This window comes from Lissotriton vulgaris, chromosome 1_1 (assembly GCF_964263255.1).
Source record: "Lissotriton vulgaris chromosome 1_1, aLisVul1.2, whole genome shotgun sequence".
Classification (NCBI taxonomy): domain Eukaryota; kingdom Metazoa; phylum Chordata; class Amphibia; order Caudata; family Salamandridae; genus Lissotriton; species Lissotriton vulgaris.
In genome coordinates, this window is record NC_141685.1 from 1,438,720,943 (window position 1) to 1,438,744,957 (window position 24,015).

At 48.1% G+C, this 24,015-nt stretch overlaps 2 protein-coding genes across 2 annotated transcripts in view; both read left to right on the forward strand.

Annotated features, from left to right (window-relative positions):
• The window catches only part of TBC1D22A (TBC1 domain family member 22A), a 2,197,648-nt gene that overhangs the window by 777,624 nt on the left and 1,396,009 nt on the right, over positions 1–24,015 (forward strand). The window lies entirely within an intron of this gene.
• LOC147750658 (uncharacterized) lies at positions 11,397–15,825 on the forward strand. The gene is given in 3 exon segments (XM_086952413.1): positions 11,397–12,672; positions 12,675–12,852; positions 14,736–15,825. Coding segments are annotated over 3 exon segments (2,544 nt in total).

Sequence of the window (24,015 nt, forward strand, 5' to 3'; positions counted from 1 at the left end):
TCACTGAAAAATCAGCACAATCCCAATCCATCCATGCCCTCCATGATGTTTAAATTCAAGACAACCCACAGAAAGACTAGGCCCATGCAAGACTCACTACCCCTGGGCATAAAGGTTGAAAAGTAGGCAAAATGGTTGCAGGCCTAACAACAAAGCCTGCATTCAAAATGGCCACTTGCCTCCCAGCACATGGCCAGGGCCTGTAGCAGCACTCAAAATGGCCACCAGCCACATGGCCTGTCCCTCCCCATGAAGACCCCCAAAAATCGAAAAACACTGCAAAATCAGCACAATCCCATTCCATCCATGCCCTCCATGATGTTTAAGTTCAAGACAGCCCACAGAAAGACTAGGCCCATGCTAGACACAAATACCCCTGGTGAAAAGGCCACAAGTACAGCCCCAAAAAACGAAAATCACTGAAAAATCAGCACAATCCTAATCCATCCATGCCCTCCATGATGTTTAAATTCAAGACAACCCACAGAAAGACTAGGCCCATGCAAGACTCACTACCCCTGGGCATAAAGGTTGAAAAGTAGGCAAAATGGTTGCAGACCTAACAACAAAGCCTGCACTCAAAATGACCACTTGCCTCCCAGCACATGGCCAGGGCCTGTAGCAGCACTCAAAATGGCCATCAGCCACATGGCCTGTCCCTCCCCATGAACACCCCCAAAAATCGAAAAACACTGCAAAATCAGCACAATCCCATTCCATCCATGCCCTCCATGATGTTTAAGTTCAAGACAGCCCACAGAAAGACTAGGCCCATGCTAGACTCAAATACCCCTGGTGAAAAGGCCACAAGTACAGCCCCAAAAAACGAAAATCACTGAAAAATCAGCACAATCCCATTCCATCTATGCCCTCCATGATGTTTAAGTTCAAGACAGCCCACAAAAAGACTAGGCCCATGCTAGACTCAAATACCCCTGGTGAAAAGGCCACAAGTACAGCCCCAAAAAACGAAAATCACTGAAAAATCAGCACAATCCCATTCCATCCATGCCCTCCATGATGTTTAAGTTCAAGACAGCCCACAGAAAGACTAGGCCCATGCTAGACTCAAATACCCCTGGTGAAAAGGCCACAAGTACAGCCCCAAAAAACGAAAATCACTAAAAAATCAGCACAATCCCAATCCATCCATGCCCTCCATGATGTTTAAATTCAAGACAACCCACAGAAAGACTAGGCCCATGCAAGACTCACTACCCCTGGGCATAAAGGTTGAAAAGTAGGCAAAATGGTTGCAGGCCTAACAACAAAGCCTGCATTCAAAATGGCCACTTGCCTCCCAGCACATGGCCAGGGCCTGTAGCAGCACTCAAAATGGCCACCAGCCACATGGCCTGTCCCTCCCCATGAACACCCCCAAAAATCGAAAAACACTGCAAAATCAGCACAATCCCATTCCATCCATGCCCTCCATGATGTTTAAGTTCAAGACAGCCCTAAGAAAGACTAGGCCCATGCTAGACTCAAATACCCCTGGTGAAAAGGCCACAAGTACAGCCCCAAAAAACGAAAATCACTGAAAAATCAGCACAATCCCATTCCATCCATGCCCTCCATGATGTTTAAGTTCAAGACAGCCCACAGAAAGACTAGGCCCATGCTAGACTCAAATACCCCTGGTGAAAAGGCCACAATAAAGCCCCAAAAAACGAAAATCACTGAAAAATAAGCACAATCCCATTCCATCCATGCCCTCCATGATGTTTAAGTTCAAGACAGCCCACAGAAAGACTAGGCCCATGCTAGACTCAAATACCCCTGGTGAAAAGGCCACAAGTACAGCTCCAAAAAATGAAAATCACTGAAAATTCAGCACAATCCCAATCCATCCATGCCCTCCATGATGTTTAATATCAAGACAACCCACAGAAAGACTAGGCCCATGCAAGACTCACTACCCCTGGGCATAAAGGTTTAAAAGTAGGCAAAATGGTTGCAGGCCTAACAACAAAGCCTGCATTCAAAATGGCCACTTGCCTCCCAGCACATGGCCAGGGCCTGTAACAGCACTCAAAATGGCCACCAGCCACATGGCCTGTCCCTCCCCATGAAGACCCCCAAAAATCGAAAAACACTGCAAAATCAGCACAATCCCATTCCATCCATGCCCTCCATGATGTTTAAGTTCAAGACAGCCCACAGAAAGACTAGGCCCATGCTAGACTCAAATACCCCTGGTGAAAAGGCCACAAGTACAGCCCCAAAAAACGAAAATCACTGAAAAATCAGCACAATCCCAATCCATCCATGCCCTCCATGATGTTTAAATTCAAGACAACCCACAGAAAGACTAGGCCCATGCAAGACTCACTACCCCTGGGCATAAAGGTTGAAAAGAGGGCAAAATGGTTGCAGGCCTAACAACAAAGCCTGCATTCAAAATGGCCACTTGCCTCCCAGCACATGGCCAGGGCCTGTAGCAGCACTCAAAATGGCCACCAGCCACATGGCCTGTCCCTCCCCATGAACACCCCCAAAAATCGAAAAACACTGCAAAATCAGCACAATCCCATTCCATCCATGCCCTCCATGATGTTTAAGTTCAAGACAGCCCACAGAAAGACTAGGCCCATGCTAGACTCAAATACCCCTGGTGAAAAGGCCACAAGTACAGCCCCAAAAAACGAAAATCACTGAAAAATCAGCACAATCCCATTCCATCCATGCCCTCCATGATGTTTAAGTTCAAGACAGCCCACAGAAAGACTAGGCCCATGCTAGACTCAAATACCCCTGGTGAAAAGGCCACAAGTACAGCCCCAAAAAACAAAAATGACTGAAAAATCAGCACAATCCCAATCCATCCATGCCCTCCATGATGTTTAAATTCAAGACAACCCACAGAAAGACTAGGCCCATGCAAGACTCACTACCCCTGGGCATAAAGGTTGAAAAGTAGGCAAAATGGTTGCAGGCCTAACAACAAAGCCTGCATTCAAAATGGCCACTTGCCTCCCAGCACATGGCCAGGGCCTGTAGCAGCACTCAAAATGGCCACCAGCCACATGGCCTGTCCCTCCCCATGAACACCCCCAAAAATCGAAAAACACTGCAAAATCAGCACAATCCCATTCCATCCATGCCCTCCATGATGTTTAAGTTCAAGACAGCCCACAGAAAGACTAGGCCCATGCTAGACTCAAATACCCGTGGTGAAAAGGCCACAAGTACAGCCCCAAAAAACGAAAATCACTGAAAAATCAGCACAATCCCATTCCATCCATGCCCTCCATGATGTTTAAGTTCAAGACAGCCCACAGAAAGACTAGGCCCATGCTAGACTCAAATACCCCTGGTGAAAAGGCCACAAGTACAGCCCCAGAAAATGAAAATCACTGAAAAATCAGCACAATCCCAATCCATCCATGCCCTCCATGATGTTTAAATTCAAGACAACCCACAGAAAGACTAGGCCCATGCAAGACTCACTACCCCTGGGCATAAAGGTTGAAAAGTAGGCAAAATGGTTGCAGGCCTAACAACAAAGCCTGCATTCAAAATGGCCACTTGCCTCCCAGCACATGGCCAGGGCCTGTAGCAGCACTCAAAATGGCCACCAGCCACATGGCCTGTCCCTCCCCATGAAGACCCCCAAAAATCGAAAAACACTGCAAAATCAGCACAATCCCATTCCATCCATGCCCTCCATGATGTTTAAGTTCAAGACAGCCCACAGAAAGACTAGGCCCATGCTAGACACAAATACCCCTGGTGAAAAGGCCACAAGTACAGCCCCAAAAAACGAAAATCACTGAAAAATCAGCACAATCCTAATCCATCCATGCCCTCCATGATGTTTAAATTCAAGACAACCCACAGAAAGACTAGGCCCATGCAAGACTCACTACCCCTGGGCATAAAGGTTGAAAAGTAGGCAAAATGGTTGCAGACCTAACAACAAAGCCTGCACTCAAAATGACCACTTGCCTCCCAGCACATGGCCAGGGCCTGTAGCAGCACTCAAAATGGCCATCAGCCACATGGCCTGTCCCTCCCCATGAACACCCCCAAAAATCGAAAAACACTGCAAAATCAGCACAATCCCATTCCATCCATGCCCTCCATGATGTTTAAGTTCAAGACAGCCCACAGAAAGACTAGGCCCATGCTAGACTCAAATACCCCTGGTGAAAAGGCCACAAGTACAGCCCCAAAAAACGAAAATCACTGAAAAATCAGCACAATCCCATTCCATCCATGCCCTCCATGATGTTTAAGTTCAAGACAGCCCACAAAAAGACTAGGCCCATGCTAGACTCAAATACCCCTGGTGAAAAGGCCACAAGTACAGCCCCAAAAAACGAAAATCACTGAAAAATCAGCACAATCCCATTCCATCCATGCCCTCCATGATGTTTAAGTTCAAGACAGCCCACAGAAAGACTAGGCCCATGCTAGACTCAAATACCCCTGGTGAAAAGGCCACAAGTACAGCCCCAAAAAACGAAAATCACTGAAAAATCAGCACAATCCCAATCCATCCATGCCCTCCATGATGTTTAAATTCAAGACAACCCACAGAAAGACTAGGCCCATGCAAGACTCACTACCCCTGGGCATAAAGGTTGAAAAGTAGGCAAAATGGTTGCAGGCCTAACAACAAAGCCTGCATTCAAAATGGCCACTTGCCTCCCAGCACATGGCCAGGGCCTGTAGCAGCACTCAAAATGGCCACCAGCCACATGGCCTGTCCCTCCCCATGAACACCCCCAAAAATCGAAAAACACTGCAAAATCAGCACAATCCCATTCCATCCATGCCCTCCATGATGTTTAAGTTCAAGACAGCCCACAGAAAGACTAGGCCCATGCTAGACTCAAATACCCCTGGTGAAAAGGCCACAAGTACAGCCCCAAAAAACGAAAATCACTGAAAAATCAGCACAATCCCATTCCATCCATGCCCTCCATGATGTTTAAGTTCAAGACAGCCCACAGAAAGACTAGGCCCATGCTAGACTCAAATACCCCTGGTGAAAAGGCCACAATAAAGCCCCAAAAAACGAAAATCACTGAAAAATCAGCACAATCCCATTCCATCCATGCCCTCCATGATGTTTAAGTTCAAGACAGCCCACAGAAAGACTAGGCCCATGCTAGACTCAAATACCCCTGGTGAAAAGGCCACAAGTACAGCTCCAAAAAATGAAAATCACTGAAAATTCAGCACAATCCCAATCCATCCATGCCCTCCATGATGTTTAATATCAAGACAACCCACAGAAAGACTAGGCCCATGCAAGACTCACTACCCCTGGGCATAAAGGTTTAAAAGTAGGCAAAATGGTTGCAGGCCTAACAACAAAGCCTGCATTCAAAATGGCCACTTGCCTCCCAGCACATGGCCAGGGCCTGTAACAGCACTCAAAATGGCCACCAGCCACATGGCCTGTCCCTCCCCATGAAGACCCCCAAAAATCGAAAAACACTGCAAAATCAGCACAATCCCATTCCATCCATGCCCTCCATGATGTTTAAGTTCAAGACAGCCCACAGAAAGACTAGGCCCATGCTAGACTCAAATACCCCTGGTGAAAAGGCCACAAGTACAGCCCCAAAAAACGAAAATCACTGAAAAATCAGCACAATCCTAATCCATCCATGCCCTCCATGATGTTTAAATTCAAGACAACCCACAGAAAGACTAGGCCCATGCAAGACTCACTACCCCTGGGCATAAAGGTTGAAAAGTAGGCAAAATGGTTGCAGGCCTAACAACAAAGCCTGCACTCAAAATGGCCACTTGCCTCCCAGCACATGGCCAGGGCCTGTAGCAGCACTCAAAATGGCCATCAGCCACATGGCCTGTCCCTCCCCATGAACACCCCCAAAAATCGAAAAACACTGCAAAATCAGCACAATCCCATTCCATCCATGCCCTCCATGATGTTTAAGTTCAAGACAGCCCACAGAAAGACTAGGCCCATGCTAGACTCAAATACCCCTGGTGAAAAGGCCACAAGTACAGCCCCAAAAAACGAAAATCACTGAAAAATCAGCACAATCCCATTCCATCCATGCCCTCCATGATGTTTAAGTTCAAGACAGCCCACAGAAAGACTAGGCCCATGCTAGACTCAAATACCCCTGGTGAAAAGGCCACAAGTACAGCCCCAAAAAACGAAAATCACTGAAAAATCACCACAATCCCAATCCATCCATGCCCTCCATGGTGTTTAAATTCAAGACAACCCACAGAAAGACTAGGCCCATGCTAGACTCACTACCCCTGGGCATAAAGGTTGAAAAGTAGGCAAAATGGTTGCAGGCCTAACAACAAAGCCTGCATTCAAAATGGCCACTTGCCTCCCAGCACATGGCCAGGGCCTGTAGCAGCACTCAAAATGGCCACCAGCCACATGGCCTGTCCCTCCCCATGAACACCCCCAAAAATCGAAAAACACTGCAAAATCAGCACAATCCCATTCCATCCATGCCCTCCATGATGTTTAAGTTCAAGACAGCCCACAGAAAGACTAGGCCCATGCTAGACTCAAATACCCCTGGTGAAAAGGCCACAAGTACAGCCCCAAAAAACGAAAATCACTGAAAAATCAGCACAATCCCATTCCATCCATGCCCTCCATGATGTTTAAGTTCAAGACAGCCCACAGAAAGACTAGGCCCATGCTAGACTCAAATACCCCTGGTGAAAAGGGCACAAGTACAGCCCCAAAAAACGAAAATCACTGAAAAATCAGCCCAATCCCAATCCATCCATGCCCTCCATGGTGTTTAAGTTCAAGACAACCCACAGAAAGACTCAGTCCACCCACCACTGAGTACCCCTGGGCAAAAGGCCCCAAAACAGCCCAAAAATCGAAAATTCCAAAATTTTAGTTGCAGCAACTGTAATGCCCCAAACAAACTTACTTTTAACATTTCTAATCCAACAGTGATCCAAAGAAAGTCAAAAAGGCCTCAAATCCAAATATCCAGCAGCATCCACAAAAAGTAATCCTTCCAGCTCCAGATCCAAATGAAAAGTGACCAGGAGATGGACAAAGCACTGGGAGGTGCCTGCTGGACAGGAACAGGAAGTTGAAGACTGTGGGGCACTTCCTTCCTCCCAGCCCCCTCCCCCCCTCCCCAAAATGGACTCCTCGCTAAAAAAGTGCAGGCAAATGTCAACCTAAGGAGTTATTCAGATAAAAATCATCATTTCAAGAAGGTTTATGCTGCTTGCTGGTGGATTTCTTGTGCAGAATTGCAAATTTTATATTTTCGCTTGTGTGAGATTGTTGCTGCTCGCCGCATCTCAAATCTCGCAATTTCGAAGTACCGCGAGACGTGATCTCGCCGTACTCGCGTTGACAAACTCTCTCTGTGCAAGTTGGCAAGCCGCGATGACGTAATCGCGCTCGCCAAATTCCCGCGGGATCACACAGCAAGATCCAAAATGGCGCAGCACTCGCAAAATATCGAGAAAAACAACTCGGCAAACGATGATAAACGCCGCGCGCCGCAAAAATTGTATCACCAACGCCGCGCGCCGCAAAAAAATCCGCTGCGTGCGAATTTGCGGATTTTGCGGGAAATTCGCAAATCTTGTGGATTGCGAATTTCCCGAAAATCCGCAAAATCCGCGAGCGTAACGGATTTTTCGCCCTTGCTTACTAGAGGCACAAATAATCTTCTGCTAAAACCTCGAAGATTCCGGAAGGAAAAAACTTATAAACTCTCCTTCTCAGGAATGGCACCCAGGATCTGGAACTCACTCCCTCCTGAAACTAGACTCATCCCCTCCATCACACTCTTCAGGAAAGAAGTAAAAGCTATCCTCATGGCTAAACACACTTGATCTATTAACGTGAATTTTAAAAGTCTCTGCACCGATCTGTATTATCTATGATCCCTCGATTATTCGCATTACTTGCATTACTGAATTACCAGACTGTCTATGCTTACAACTATTCTTACTACTTGCATTATTGATGTACCTGTTTACTATGCTCCCCCATGTACATACCCCACCCCACCCCACCTATACCTACAACTGTGATGTACCCTATGGCCTGTTAGTCACCCTCCTGGTGTTATTCTATGCTCTGTAAAGCGCTCTGATATCTGCAAGGATCTTGTTCGCGCTATATAAAACTTTAAAAATAAATAAAAATAAAATAAATTAGTAATGTCTATATCCAAGGACCTACACGCCTCCAGTATGGCATACCATTCCATCGCAATTGGAGTCTTACTCAACCCCCTCGCTTCCTCCCGTCCCAGCACAGCACTCTCTGCAACCCCCCAGCTCACCAGCTCGCTATGCCATGCATATGTTGCGGGCAGCGATTTAGACTTCCACCGCATGGTGATCGCCCGTACTGCCAGCAGGAGGGCCAAGTTTACAAACCTATATTGCACTTTGTATTTGGAAGTTCCTTTCCTTAATCCCAAGGTACACCCCTCGACTGTAGCAGGTATCTCCCTGCGTGTGATCTCCGACATGTGGCGTCTGACCGAATCCCAATACTCTCTAATCCGTGGGCATGACCATATCGTGTGTATTAGGTCCGCTCCCTCTAATCGGCATCTGGGGCAGTGGTGTTGTGTGGTTGGGTACATCTTATCTAGTTTGCGCGGTGTAAGATATGCCCTGTGTAAAATCATAGTTTGGATATACTTGAACCGCGCGTTCCGCGATACCTTTTTGGGATGTTCCAGTACTCTCTCCCATTCCCTAGCCTCAAGGGCCCTGCCAATGTCCCCCTCCCTGGCATTACGCAGCGGCGTCAGGTCTATTGGTATGTGGGAGCGCAGCCCTACATATAGCCACTTAATGAGCTGCCGGCCCCTCCCCATGTAATCCAGTATTTTTACCAGATCATTTGTGGGGGGTTCTTGCTTATGTGGGGCCCAGTGGGCTCGAACGTATTGCGAGAGCACTCCGTGTAAAAGGTACAGATGGGCGGTGCTCCGGTTATCGTGATCCAATAACACCCCATCCCCAAAGAGGTCCGCCACTGTAGTAACCGCCACATCCAACCAAGGTGCAAGTCTATGCGTCGTCAAGCGTCCACCTTGTAAAGGTATACCAAGCAGGGGTATATTCTCGGCATATGCAGGTGATGCTTCGGTGTACTGCAAAGTTGCCCTCCAGCAACGCAGCACCGTGCGCAAAAGGGGGGGGAGATCCCGCGGAATCTTGCTATGTGGCAGCAAGAGGGTGTGTAGAGCTCCTCGTCCTACATCATGTTCGGTCATCCCTATCTCCTGTAGATTGCGCCCTGCTGTCCAGAAGGACAGCCACTACAGCTGACAAGCGTAAAAATATGGTCTTAGATCAGGCACTCCCAGGCCTCCTCCTGACGTGCTGTGTTGTAACTTCTTTAAGCTAATCCGCCTCCTACCCATCCCCCAAATGAGTTCAATGAGTAATGTGCTCATTAGTTTAAAAGTGGTGCTCGGGAGCATAAGTGGTATGTTTGTAAACCTCGAGAGGACCACCATTTTTGCTAGCGCTGCCCTGCCCGCCACTGACAGTGGCAGAGTGGTCCAAAAGGTAATGCTAGATCGTATGGCTCTCAGGGCCCTGTTCAGGTTGCCCTCTAGCATGTCTGCCTGGGACCGGTAAACTTGGATGCCTAGATACTTAAACGTATCAGGTGCAACCTTGAACTGCAGTGCGCCAAATGAAAAGTCCAGTAAGGGCGCCTGCTCCTTAAGGTAGAATACAGTCGATTTCGTTGGATTGATAGCTAGACCTGACAGCTGCTCAAAGCGCTCAAACATCACGGCCATGGTGTCCATAGGGGTGCGGAGGTCTCGCAAGTAGAGGATAATATCATCCGCATATGTCGACAGCAAGTGCCTGGTGTTTCCCATCGTAATCCCCATGTCGGCCAGCTCCGTCCTAATCTTCTGTGCCAAAGGTTCGAGTGCCAATAGAAAGATAAGCGGCGAGATCGGGCAACCCTGCCTCATTCCCCTACGTATCTTATATTCTGCTGATATGTGCCCTCCCATCCACGCTCTAACCCCTGGGGCGTTATAAAGGAGGCGGATCCACCTGACATACTCTTACGGCAGTCCAAATCTCCCTAGGGCCCTGAATATATAGTCCCATTTAATGGAGTCGAACGCTTGGGGCATATCTGGTGAGATACAACCTGCATAATCACTTCGGTTCGGGGCCTCTGCGAGCAGGTGGGGCAATTTCCTAGTGTTCAATTATGTACTCCGCGCAGACAGGAAACCCGTCTGATCTATATGAATCAGTTTATGCAGATTTAGCAGAAGTCTATTGGCCAGAACTTTACTAAGCATTTTATACTCCGTCGTCAGCAGTGATAAAGGGCGGTAGCTGACCATGTCAGTGGGGTCCCTGCCTGTCTTCTGGAGTGACACCACCAGTGCCTGAACCAGGGTGAGGGGCAGACAGCCCTTCTCCTGTGCTTCTTTATATAAAATTTCCAACTGGAGCACAAGTATATCCGCGTAGGTAGCTGTGAGGATACGGACTCTATGGATGCCCACTCGGGGCACTTTTCCCCTCATTGCTCTCCCATTCTGTGTTCACAGAACGTCACTGAAGACTGCGGCCCCTTTAATTCCTGTGCCTGGGCCGGTCCGCTGTTGGAGTCACGTGGTTTCAGCATTCTAAAAAAAGGAAGACGCTGAGGGAGACCGTCGTTCACTGGGACCACACATCGAGAGCCAGGAGGAGACACCGGTGAGGACCTTCTTTGTTTCACCGTCGGAGAACAGAGGGACGGAGCCTGAGGTCTGGAAGAAGACCGATGAAACCTACAACGCTGAGCAGCTGAGGTCCAGAACAGAAGGGCAGCCAGACCCTACCTGGCAACACGAGCACGCCAGCCACGGCCACCGGGGGTCGTGGCTGCACAAAGTATGAGACAGAATTCAACTCTCTTGGGGTCGGGGACCGGAGGACGGGAAAGGAGCGGGGAAAGCGGGTGGAACCCAGAAGCTGGTGGTTATAGTGTGCATCTATAATGGGGCAAGAAGGACCGCTTTGAAAGCTGCACGCACATTGGTGAAGGTTCTGGTGTTAGCTTCCCCTCACTTCCCTTGCTTCCTGCGCCGCTAACACATTCAAAACCCCTACCTGACAGTCATTCTTGTTTCTGTTTTCTTTTACGGTATCTGAGGAAGCCTGTCAAGCCTGAAAACCAGGGAACTCCATTGTGATTGGAAACCTGAGAAGGAGAACAGAGTGGGACAAAGTTGTATTCCCGAATCCCTGTTTACTTTGGATTTAAACTGTATCTCCCAGAATTCCCCTGTTTGGTTTGGAGTATATACTCTTTTTGACTGTGAAATAAATCCTGACAATAAAAGGCACCTCATTTGTCTTGGTCTGCTTCTACACTGCGCTACACGTGGTGTCAGAAGTGGGATATCAGTCGCCTCACCATGGAAAACCTCATCCAACAATTAATACAAGGTCAGGAGAAGCTAGAATGGGCAGTAGAAAAGCAGATGACTTCTGCTCAAGCAGACCGAGAACTCATGAGAGATAGTATGGCTAACCATGCAGACCAAATGCAAAAAGTAGCGGATGATAGAAGGGAGTTAACAACACAACTTCTAATAAGGGCAGGGACTGGGCCAAATGTGTCTCTCCAGAAGTATGCGACCGGAGAAGACCCCGATGCCTTCCTTCTTAACTTCGAAAGGGCGGCAAGAGCATCTGGATGGCCTGAAGCTAAGTGGCCTTTCTTCCTAGCCCCACTTCTTACGGGAGAAGCACAAGCTGCCTACCAAGTAGCTAACCCTAATGGCAATACTTCCTATACAGAAATAAAAAACTTGATACTGGACCATATGGGCCTGGATGCAAAGGCATATAGGGTACGGTTCAGGAAAGAACGCGGCACCACATCAGATAATCCCAAAACTCTGTATTTTAAGCTAAAGGCAGCAGCAGACAAATGGCTAAGACCACATTCCCAAACAAAGGATGAAATCATGGACATGATTTATTTAGAGCAATTCCTAGAGGCCTTGCCATACCCCATTCAAAGATGGTTGAAGCAACACAAACATCTGAGTCCTGAACAGGCTGTAGAAATGGCCACTACGTTTTATAGGGCACAACCTAGGGCCTTACCTTGGGACTCTGACAGGCCCACAAAACCAGTGAGTGGTCCTGTAAAGAAACCACTGAAACCCCCGCTAGAGACGGTAAAACCAAGAACACCCCGATTAGAGCCACCTCCCCTGCACAACCCACAGTGTTTTGAATGTGGAGAGTGGGGTCATATAGCACGTAACTGTCCCAGGAAGAAACCTCCCGAAGAACCGATGGACATCGGATGCATACCCCGTTCCATCCTATACTCTGCGGAACTCGGACCCAGTTTTCACGTAAGTGTCCAGGTCAAGGGTGTGCAGGTTAGGGCATTGCTAGATTCGGGGTGCAAACCGTCAGTCATTCTTCAGTCCATTGTATTACCACTCCCTGAAGAGGTGGAAGACTCTGTACCAATTAGGTGTGTTCACAGGGACGTGAAGGTTTTTCCTGTTATCAAAGTCCCTGTTATCCTTCCCCAAGGTCAGGCCATAAAGATCAGGCTCGGGGTTGTTCCTAGTCTCCCGGAGGAAATGATAATAGAGCAAGACAATCCCTCATTTCTTAACATGCTACGAAACGAGCTACAGAACGTCCCTTCCACATCCAGAACACAGCCTATCTTCTAACCCAAGCTCCATGGGTCACCGACCGGAGCTTCAGATACGCTCAGAAAAATGACCCAACTTTACAAGCAGCATGGACTCAAGTGCAACAAACACCCGATAGCTATCCCTCTTTTCACATAAAAAACGAATTGTTATATCGCATAGGGAAACAAGGGGATACTCCCCAATTGTTACTGCCTCAAGCATTTCGGGAACAGGTTCTTTTTTTTGCTCATTCGCATCTGCTCGCTGGGCACAGAGGGGCCCAAAAGACGATGCAGATGTTGTTGCAACATTTTTATTGGCCTGGTATATTTTCCCAAGTCACTAGATTCTGCCAAGAATGTGAGGTGTGCCAAAAAAAGAATCCTTACAAGCCACCCGCTGTCCCGTTACAACCATTACTGATTGTGGGTAATGCATTTTAAAGTATCGGTATGGATCTAATTGGTCCATTACCACGTACCAAGAAAGGACACCTCTACGCTTTGGTTGTGGTTGACTATGCCACAAGATACCCAGAAGCCTTTCCTCTACGCACTCCCACAACCCGAAACATTTCTGAGAAGCTCTTGGAGCTCTTTTCACGAGTTGGTTTCCCTCGGGAAATACTGACTGACCAGGGCACTCCCTTTGTTTCTAAGTTGATGGGACAAATCTGTAAGTCTCGAGACATTTCCCACATCAAAAGATCAGTATATCATCCCCAGACGGATGGCCTCCGTGAGCGTTACAACGCCATTTTGAAATTGACATTGAAGAAACTCCTAACTGTTGAGGGCAAAGAATGGGATCAGCTACTTCCTCTAGCTTTGTATGTAATCCGGAGCCAGGTACAAGCTAGTCTAGGGTGTTCCCCATTTCAGCTCCTCTACGGAAGGGAGCCAAGGAGTCTTTTGGAGATTACGAAGGAAGTGTGGGAACAAGAGAAAGAAGAAAATACTAAAAATGTTCTTGAGTATACCCAGAGTCTCCACTCCCGACTCCACAAATTAAGGGAATTCGCTGATTCCAACCTAGAGAAAGCCCAGAGACAACAACAAACCCTATATGACAAGGGAAAGAAATGGCACCACCTCAACGTAGGAGATTGGGTGTTGGTCCTGTTACCGTCCAACCTAGGGAAACCACGATCCGGGTGGCAGGGCCCGTATAAAATCACAGAGAAAGTGGGTTTAACTTCGTATAAGGTACAGCTCAAACCTAGAAAGACCCAACTGTATCCTATAAATCTGTTAAAAAAATGGTTAGGGCCCCCCCCCCTCAAAATGTACAAGACGTAGGAATCCTACCCCAGGGTGAAACCACCCTGAAGGAGTTAGTTGTCAATCCTGATTTAACTGAAGAACAAGAAAGAACCCTTCAGGAGACCCTTAACCCCTTTTACCATCTTTTTTCTAACCTACCTGGAAAAACAATGTTAGCTGAGCATACCATAGACACACAGGTTAAAAAAATAGTAAAACAAAAACCATACCGCATTCCAGCTGCCAGAAGACAGGCCATTGAGGAAGAGGTTAAGAACATGCTAGACTTAGGAGTCATAAAGCCCTCCAAAAGTGACTGGTCCTCTCCTATAGTCCTAGTGCCAAAACCGGATGGCTCAGTTCGCTTTTGCATTGACTTTCGCGCGGTCAACTCTATTTCGAAGTGCGACTCATATCCAATCCCTAGAGTCAACGAGTTAATAGAGAAATTGCGGGAGGCTCAATACATTACAACCCTTGACCTCACAACAGGCTATTGGCAGGTACCCCTCAAACCAGAAGATCAGGAAAAGACTGCCTTTGTTACACCAACAGGCCTGCATGAGTTTACTGTCTTGCCCTTTGGGTTGCACGGGGCACCTGCCATGTTCCAACGCCTTATGAACAAGGTGTTACAACAACATCAGGAGTATTCCTCCGCATACCTTGATGACATTGTCATATTTAGCCCAGACTGGGAAACTCATTTACAGCATTGTACTCAGGTTCTTAGGTCTCTATAAGCGGCGGGATTGCACATAAATGCAAAAAAATCCAGAGCAGGCTTTAGGAAAGTGAAATATCTTGGGTTCCTTTTGGGAAACAGTGTTATCAAACCACAGTCTGAAAAGGTGAAGGCAATAGCAGAAGCCCCTTTTCCATCGAACAAGAAAGAGGTTAGGGCTTTCCTGGGACTCCTGGGATATTACAGACGTTTCATTCCACAATATTCTGAACTGGCTACTCCCCTGACCAACCTACTACAGAAAAATGTTAAAAACAAAGACTTCCAACACCCCGGTGAGAGCGCCATTGCTGCATTTGTGAATCTGAAAAAGGCCATAACCTCTGCCCCCATTTTGAGGTCTCCTAATTTCTCGAAACCTTTCCTGTTACACACAGACGCCTCTGAACATGAATTAGGGGCGGTATTGTCCCAATTGTCATCGGATGGCATTGAACATCCTGTCCTTTTCATCAGCAGAAAACTCTTTCCTCGGGAGCAGAAATATCCTATCATAGAAAAGGAGTGCTTGGCCATTAAGTGGGCGATTGAGAAATTACGATACTATCTGGAGGGGGGCCATTTCCTCCTTTACACCGATCATGCTCCCTTGCAATGGATGAGCCGCAACAAGGGCAAAAATCCACGAATCTTGCGGTGGCTCCTCTCCCTCCAGCCCTTTTCCTTTGAGGTGCTCCATCGGAAAGGAATTGACAATGGAAACGCTGACTTTCTTTCCCGCCTTCTGTTGTTCCCCGAACGTGAACAAACTGGGGTTGGGGTGTGTGAGGATACAGACTCTATGGATGCCCACTCGGGGCACTTTTCCCCTCATTGCTCTCCCATTCTGTGTTCACAGAACGTCACTGAAGACTGCGGCCCCTGTAATTCCTGTGCCTGGGCCGGTCCGCTGGTGGAGTCACGTGGTTTCAGCGTTCTAAAAAAGGAAGAGGCCGAGGGAGACCGTCGTTCACTGGGACCACACATCGAGAGCCAGGAGGAGACACCGGTGAGGATCTTCTTTGTTTCTCTGTCGGAGAACAGAGGGACGGAGCCTGACTTCTGGAAGAAGACCGAAGAAACCTACGACGCTGAGCAGCTGAGGTCCAGAACAGAAGGGCAGCCAGACCCTACCTGGCAACGCGAGCACGCCAGCCACGGCCACGGGGGGTCGTGGCTGCACAAGGTATGAGACAGAATTCAACTCTCTTGGGGTCGGGGACCGGAGGACGGGAAAGGAGCAGGGAAAGCGGGTGGAACCCAGTAGCTGGTGGTTATAGTGTGCATCTATAACGGGGCAAGAAGGACTGCTTTGAAAGCTGCACGCACATTGGTGAAGGTTCTGGTGTTAGCTTCCCCTCACTTCCCTTGCTTCCTGCGCCGTTAACACATTCAAAACCCCTACCTGACAGCCATTCTTGTTTCTGTTTTCTTTTACTCATCTATGTGTGTGCTCATTACTTCCCCAGGCTCACTATAGAGTATTGCGTAGTATTGTCTGAAAGCCTCATTGATTTCTCCTTGGGTAGACACTGCATCTCCTGCGGGGGTAGTGACCTCATTAATAACAACATTAGGTCGGTCGTCCCACCGCAATTTCGCCAGTAAGGGTCCCCGCCTTGTCTGCTTCTGCGTGGCTCAATTGCGTATATCTTTGATGGTCTATAACACGGAGTGTCTCTAGCAGTTCGGCGTGTTTGATTCTAGCCTCCTGCAAGGGTGCCCGCTTATCGGCCTTCAGCACGACTTCCTGCTCCAGCTTACTGAGCTTCCCTTCCACCTCTACAGAAAGGACTTATGAACCTCTTGCCGTGCACCTACCGTCACGCCTATTGACTTCCCGCAGACCACTGTTTTAAAGGCGTCCCACTCAATTAACATAGTAGATGCCGTGTTGCTATTTTCAGTAAAATAATGCTGAATAGTGTCTGATATAGCAGTGCAGAACACTGAGTCTTCCAGCATTTGGGGCCATAACCACCTTGTCGGCACTGGGGTGGGTACCCTTCCCCATCCAATCACTATCTCTAGTGGGTTGTGATCAGAGAAGGATTTTGACAGATATGTAGTATCACCTGCATCGGAATGTTATTTTAACAGTACATCCTATCAATTCTCGTGTGTAGCATGTGCACTGGTGAATAGAAGGAGTACTCCCTGTGTGATGGGTGTCTCATCCTCCACATGTCACACAACCCCCACCCCTCCGCCCATCCACACAGCGCGCTCGCCTGCTTACAGACCCCCGTCCCAAGGAGGGGAGGATGCGACCTATCAAGTGCAACACCCATCAAAAGCTTTACAATCCCCACCAATTATCCATGGGTAACTTTCCCAACCCACTAGGGCAGCAGACAGCGCACCCAGGAATTTCTTCTGCTCCGAGTTCGGCACTTATATATAACCCAGGACTACTGGTTCACCATCTAAGGTACCCCGCACAAAAGTGTACCTCCCCTGCTGGTCCACTCATTGCTCTGCTGACGTAAAGGGCACTCCATGCCTGATCCATATTCAAGCTCTACCGTATGGGACTATTGCAGGTACACTATCTGCACCTTGCGCCTCAGTAACTGTGCATGTATCTTATGGCGGTTTGAACTGAGCCTAGATCCCGGAAATTCCACATTATGATGGTGTATTTTTTCTGTATGTGCATCGCGGATCCAGGTTTGGCCGCCCTGCGACCTCCATATTATGCATAGTGCTGTGTCAACCTAAGAGAGCGCGCAACCTGGGACCATTTCCCACCCCAGTAACGCCCAATACCCGGTCCGGTCGTGACACTATACCGGACCACCCAACGAAGCAAAAAACATAGAAACCTAAATAGCATCCATACAGAGCTTTCGCATTTTGGGGTACGTGGCCAAACCTACCCATACAGCGCACTCTCCGATTTAAGGTTACAATGGTAGTCAACCGGCCCCCGGGCCATATTTTCAAACAATTCCACGCCGTTAAAACAATTATAATAGAAAGGATATAGCAACTGTGTACGTTACTGTTCAATTCGGATCCGGGAATCATAGTTCAGTCGGACCCGCTAAGGAATCAGCCCATCCGCCGTCTGCGATGTCACAGATGGAAACAGGGCTATGCTCCTATCGGAGTCCGATCTCTGAGTGTCCACTTCTGAGGTGGTCAAGTCGCCGATCTGTGCCATAGTTCGGAAGGATGATACCGTCAGGATCGCCGTCTCCTTGCCGTTCTGCATCTGTTGAGTCGTCGGGCGAAGCTGCGTGTTCCTTTTGCGCAATCTGCGCGAGCTGCGCTGTCCTGCCAGCCGACCATTGTGTGCTGTGGAAGTCGAGGTCTGAGAGGCCATCCTCGAACGTCTTTCCGGCTCCATCACCTCTAGCCGTTCCTCCACGTCGCCAGGGCTTTCAACGAAATATGTCTTCCGCTTGTAAATGACCCGGAATAAATGGAAGAGGAGGGCGTATTGTAAAATCAATTCCCGCAGTTTCTTTTTAACTGCCATGAAGGAGGAGCGCTGCTTCTGCACCAACAGTGTGTAGTCTGGGTACAACGAGACCTTAGTGTTCTCAAATCTAATTGAACTTCTCTTGATTTCTGCAACAGCACGTCCCGGTCCCTGTAGTTTCGCAATTTAATTATGAGCGGTTTCGGACGGCCCATAGGAATCCTGTGTGCCCTCTCAACGCAGTATTGATCTGAAAGACCCTCAGAAGTGACGTGTTCCTTGAGCCATCCCTCTATATATCAGGCAGCGTCAGCCCCCTTGCTTCGCTCCGGCATACCAATGATGCAGATATTGTTTCTCCGCGCTCTCCCTTCCGCATCCTCCACTTGCTCCAACAAGGTGGCAACTTGGGTCTGCAGCTGTTTAATATAGGTGGTGTTTTGGGTCTGCTGAGAGGATGGGACATCCAGCTCCGCCGCGTGGTCCTTCACCTTGTCCGCAAGTTTAACATGGTCGGCGCGGAGTAGCGACAGACCGATCGTGAGGGAGCCAATTGGATTTTCTTTAGCTTTCCTAGAGTCTCTTACTTTCTGCAAAATTAAGTTCAGCTTGTCCGTTGTTTCCACTGGGTGGGTAGGTGGGATACAGCTGGCCTGTTGGGAGACGTCCATAGATGCTGCTGTATCTAGGACGTGGTCAATGCCAGTATCACTTTCTTGTTGCTTGCCCTTCAATCGCCCCTTCTTGGAATTGCCAGGGGCCTTGCCTCTCACTATAGCTGGGTATCTCTGCACTCTGTCGCCATTGGGCCAAACACACGCACTGCCAGCCGTTTCTACCAGGCCCCTGTAGTGCCGCTGTCCCAGTCAGTCCCGCCGTCCATCCTTAAAATAATTGGTAACACTCGCCTGCCATCTCCAACCTGCGAGCCTCCGGCCCTGTCTCCGTCGCCCAGTGCTGTGCGCAGCTCAACCCGTCTGCATCCACGCGGCCCTGTTCTACCGTGTAGGCCTAGGGCATCTCAAGGAGGCAGGGGGTGGAATCACTCGAGACTTCCTGTCATGCGTGCACTCTCTAGGGCAGTTCCCTGCTTGCTACCACCAGCTCTGCAGCACAGCATGCACTTTTGCCACAGTCCCTGTTCTGCTCTTTTCACCTCCACCGGTTGCAGTGCTGCCCCATTCACACACCAGCAGACAGTTGGTGGCTCACTCCTGGAATGCAGACTGTTCTGTCACCTCTGGGGCCTGCCCACGTTGCTCTCCAGAGCCTTCTTACCTGCAGAACCGTATGAATGTCACTTGCCTGTTCACCGCTTCTGTCTGCCAGCAGGAGGGCTCCACCAGGCTCCACTGAGTGAAGTTGGCCCGTGTAGGCTGCGCCGCAGCCCCGTTGCTCGCAAGGCCGAGGCCCGCACCGTACCCTCCAAGTCCGCCGGCGCCCACCAGATCACGTCGGGCCTGCAGGCCGCACTCCAATGACCTCACGAGACCCCACCGGGTCCTCTCAGTCCCGCCTAGGACTCCCTCTCGCTGTTCTGCCAATCTCCTTCAAGCCACACGTGTTGTTTGGCGGGTCACAGGAGCACACCTGCCCGGCCCACCTCAGTCCACTGCCAGCCTGCAGGCCCACCAAAAAAGGGTCGCACCGCTCCACAGCAGGGGCCTCGCCGGAGCTCAGATACGGCTCCGATTCACGGCACCAGGTTTTGACTGCGATGCCCGGACCCGGTAGACAGCAAGCAATGCTGTAAATGGCTAAAGAACAGGACAACTGCTGCCCGGGTCCGGAGCTTCCTAATAGGCGACCGCTATGTTCAGCAGTTGGCCACGCCCCCCTCTTGAAAAACATATGTTTTAATATTTTTTGTTGCCAAATGTTCTAGAGCAGGGAATAAGATGAATTGGGATGAAAGCGAGGCCCTGCACATCATTGATCACACATCACTAAATGTGATTGCAGGCCTGCCTTTTAAATGGTTTTCCTCCTCCATGAGATACTTGTAGATTGAAGTCACCACGTATCTGAGATATATGGTGGAGTGGAACGTTGGCCCACTACAAACAAACATTAAGGCAGTTGGTCACAACTTAACCTCTCACTATGGGGGAATACTAAGATATTTAAAATAAATGTGATGCCTAGATTGAGCTACATGTTCACCATGCTCCCTCTCTGCATTCCCGACTGCTTAATAGACACTCTAGAAAAACTCTGAAAACGTTCTTGTAGGGAGGGCAGAAACCATGGATGAAACTGGGGAAGCTATGTGCAACCTTCAAATAAGGAGGTATATCTCTACCAAATAGCCGTTGTTACTGGTTGGCATCGCAAATAGCATCCCTCAGATATATCATACACACCACATTTAACATGCCAAGTTGGGTGTAGTTGGAGACGACAGCCTTTCTTTGGTTTGTAATAAGGGCATTAAAATGCTGCACAAATGAAACATGGGTAAATTGATAAAGTCACATACTGTATTGGCCACCGTTGTCCATGCATGGCAGATAGCTTATAAATTATTGAAGATGATCCCCACTGTATATGTACAAGCCCCCATGTCGTGTAGTGCAACACTGTTGGTAGAGGGGAAGGAACTCAAGTGGACAGCATTTGAATATAGAGGTATTCACGAACTCTCCATCCTAGTTAACCCCTTCGGGGCTGATGACGATCTGGGCTCGTCATCGCATAGCCTCCTCGCACGCTGATGCCGAGCCCAGCTCGTCATGGAACATGCGATATTAAAAATCTCAGCGTGCGAGCAAAATAACGCTAGCACGCATGAGGTTAAGGATCGGGAATACAAATATTTTGCAGGTGCGCAAGAACAATTTTGCCTGCACATGCATTACGTTTGGGACTACCAGTGCTTGCAGCATTGTCTCTGTACTATCCTGCTCTCCCACCATTAGACCCACTCTCTTCCCTATTGCTGAACTACCGACGGAAATGGGGCACTTATAAAGGGATATTGTTTGGGCTGTACCAGATATTAATAGATCAACCATACTCTACTTTGTTGTCACGCTTTATGTGGGAATGGTAGAACCACCTAGCTACCTATGATAAGTTTCTCAGAGAGCTACACCTGAAATTCAGCTTCTTCAAGGTGTTGCACAGATGACACTTGCCGCCTCTCCAACGGCCTTCCTTACTCCTGACTTCAACGTGCTGGAGATTCGGATCACGGGAGGGAGACATTGTTCATCTGCTCTGGGACTGCCCCACCCTATTGGCCAATTGGTACTTCGTCTAAACTTTTATGTGACAATCAATACTCCTCACAGAAAATTTGAAAACACAAACAGCTCTCCTCCATGACTCTGCTCAGTGCCCAGCCATCACAAACCAACAATCCAGATGATTAGGCACAGTTCCGGCCTTCACCAAGATATGAATTCAGAGACTTTACAGGTTATCAGCATATACAACACTCAATGAGTGGCTACAAGAACTGTATAAAGTGGCTACTTATGAACAGATGATCGTCAATTTCTGTTCATGCTAAGAGACTTTTTCTGACACACTTCACCCCTACCTTCCCCATTGTTTGACGCTCCATCCCTTCATAATGGCCTGACATTGGCCAGACGCCTGTTATACTTGAACTTCGCTCTCACTACCTCTCCAGTTTTCACTGCCTCTCTTCAAAACCAACCCTTGAGGGCCTGTCAGTGACGCTACCGGTAGGCATATTACTAGAGGCCCCTTGGTATCCTGCATGATAGTCGAGTAATCACAGTTGATGGGATCAAGGACCTACAACCCCTCATTGTGCCTCACTCATCCCCTCATCCGATTCATGCCTCGGCGGGCAAGGCCCCCAACCTGACCTCCTTTATCAGCTAAACAGTTGCAAGGTGGGACTCTTAACGATTCCATTTCTAGACTCACGTAGACCTCACCAAAGTTGTGACAGTCTTTGTTGCTAGACTTCACCCGTGCTTAGCGACCCCATTGACCCCATGCACTATGTCAGGCTTATCTGCTGTTTTATGCTTCTGGTTATGTTACACTATGTATGGGTGCTATGTACTCTTAGTTTGTACTATGCATATTTCTCACAATAAAGACATGTTGAAAATAAATGCCCATGATGCTAACTGCAGAAATAGAAAAACAATATGCATATGATTGTCTGAAAAATTAATTGTGACCCGGACTCAGGCTTAACAATTATACATGTGCTGTGACATATTTTACATAGTGCTAGAAAGTTCACAAACACAGTAATCCAGACTTAGGGGTGAGTAAGGGGGTGCAACTTAGTTAATAAAAAATGTAACCCACATATCTGGCACCTTTGTCAGTGAACAAAAAACTGATTACATTTGATTGTAACAAATTAGGTTACTGGTTGAGGGGGCTGGAACCCTTCTCAAGCAGCAGACACAAGTCTTCTCAGAGGGAAGTCACAAGCAAACCCTAGATTAACCTCTGCTCAACCCTGGGGGTAGGTTGGCACAGAGCAGTCAGCCTTAGCTCAGAGTCAATGTTTAAATTATTTGTGCAGCACTTCAAACAGTAACAAAGTGCAGACACAACAGTTTAGAAAACTAGGTAAATTTTTTAATCAATACAACAAGACCAAAATGACAAAAATCCAATCAATGGAAAGGGAGATATTAAATGTTAAATATTTTAGTAAAAACAGCGACAAAAGCACCAACTAAGGATATCTGTTAGCTGCAGACCAGAACAAAGTCACTAGTTCAGGCAACCGCAATGGAGTGACCGGCCTGCTACAGGCCTGCTACAGACGTCAAAGATGCAGCACACAGCTAAAGCTATGCATCGGTTCCAAGATGCGACAAGGGTGTGTTGCGAGGTCCTATGTTATCCTATGGGAGAGGTAGGCCGTGCCGTAGTGAAAAATGAATTTAACAGTTTTTCACAACATGACATGTAAAACTTAAAAGTCCATGCCCTACTTTTAAAATGCACTACCCCCTGCCTTGTGGGCTGTTTAGAGTCTACTCTATGGGTGACTTAAATGTATTAAAATGGAACTAAAGTTTTATTCGGCCATGCCGAAATAACAGTTAAAACTGCACATACTGACTGCAATGGCAGGCCTAAGACTACTTGAAACCCTACTTAAGGAGTGCCTCAATCTGGGCTGCAGGCCCACTAGTAGCATTTCATTTACATGTTTTGCCATTTTACTAGAGACGTATAGGTAAATTAGCTACGCTAATTGGGGATACTTTTAATTTTTAACTTTTATACCATTTGTATAGCGCATAAATCACCCGAAGGTCTCAGAACGCCCACAGAGGAAGTCCTATAGAGAACCAGAGCAGGCCATAGGCAAGATCTAAAAGAGCCATGTTTTTAACTGTCTACGGAATCTCAGATAGTCAGGTTCCATCCTAATCAGGAGGGGCAGGGAGTTCCATGATTCAGGAGCTGTTTTACTGAAGGCTCTATCCCCATTTCTGGCGGTACGCACTCTGGGGACACTTAGGAGGTACTTGGTGGATGATCTAAGTGTTTTCACCGGGTGGTAGAACTTAAGTTTTTGTTCTAGGTAAACTGGGCCATGCCCATTGATGGATATGTGGACCAGACAGCATAGTTTGAATTTGAAACGTTTTTGTATTGGGAGCCAATGCAAGGTTTTTAGGCAGGGTGATGAGGGGGTGCGGGAAGGAAGGTCAAGCACCAATCTGGCAGCGGTGTTTTGTAGGACCTGTAAGTGGGCCAGCAGGGTGGTATTTGTTGAGGCCAGGAGTGCATTCCCGTAGTCAATTCTACTCACAATGAGTCCCTGAACTAGAGGCATGCGAGCTGAGAGGGGGAGCCATTTAAAGATTTTTCTCAGGCTACGCATGAGGCCGTAGCTGGTGCCTACGACTTTGTTAATATGCTCAGACATTGATAGTTTATTGTTTATTGTTACCCCTAGATTTCTTACTGAGGATTTGGGCATGGGGCATGTGCCAAGGG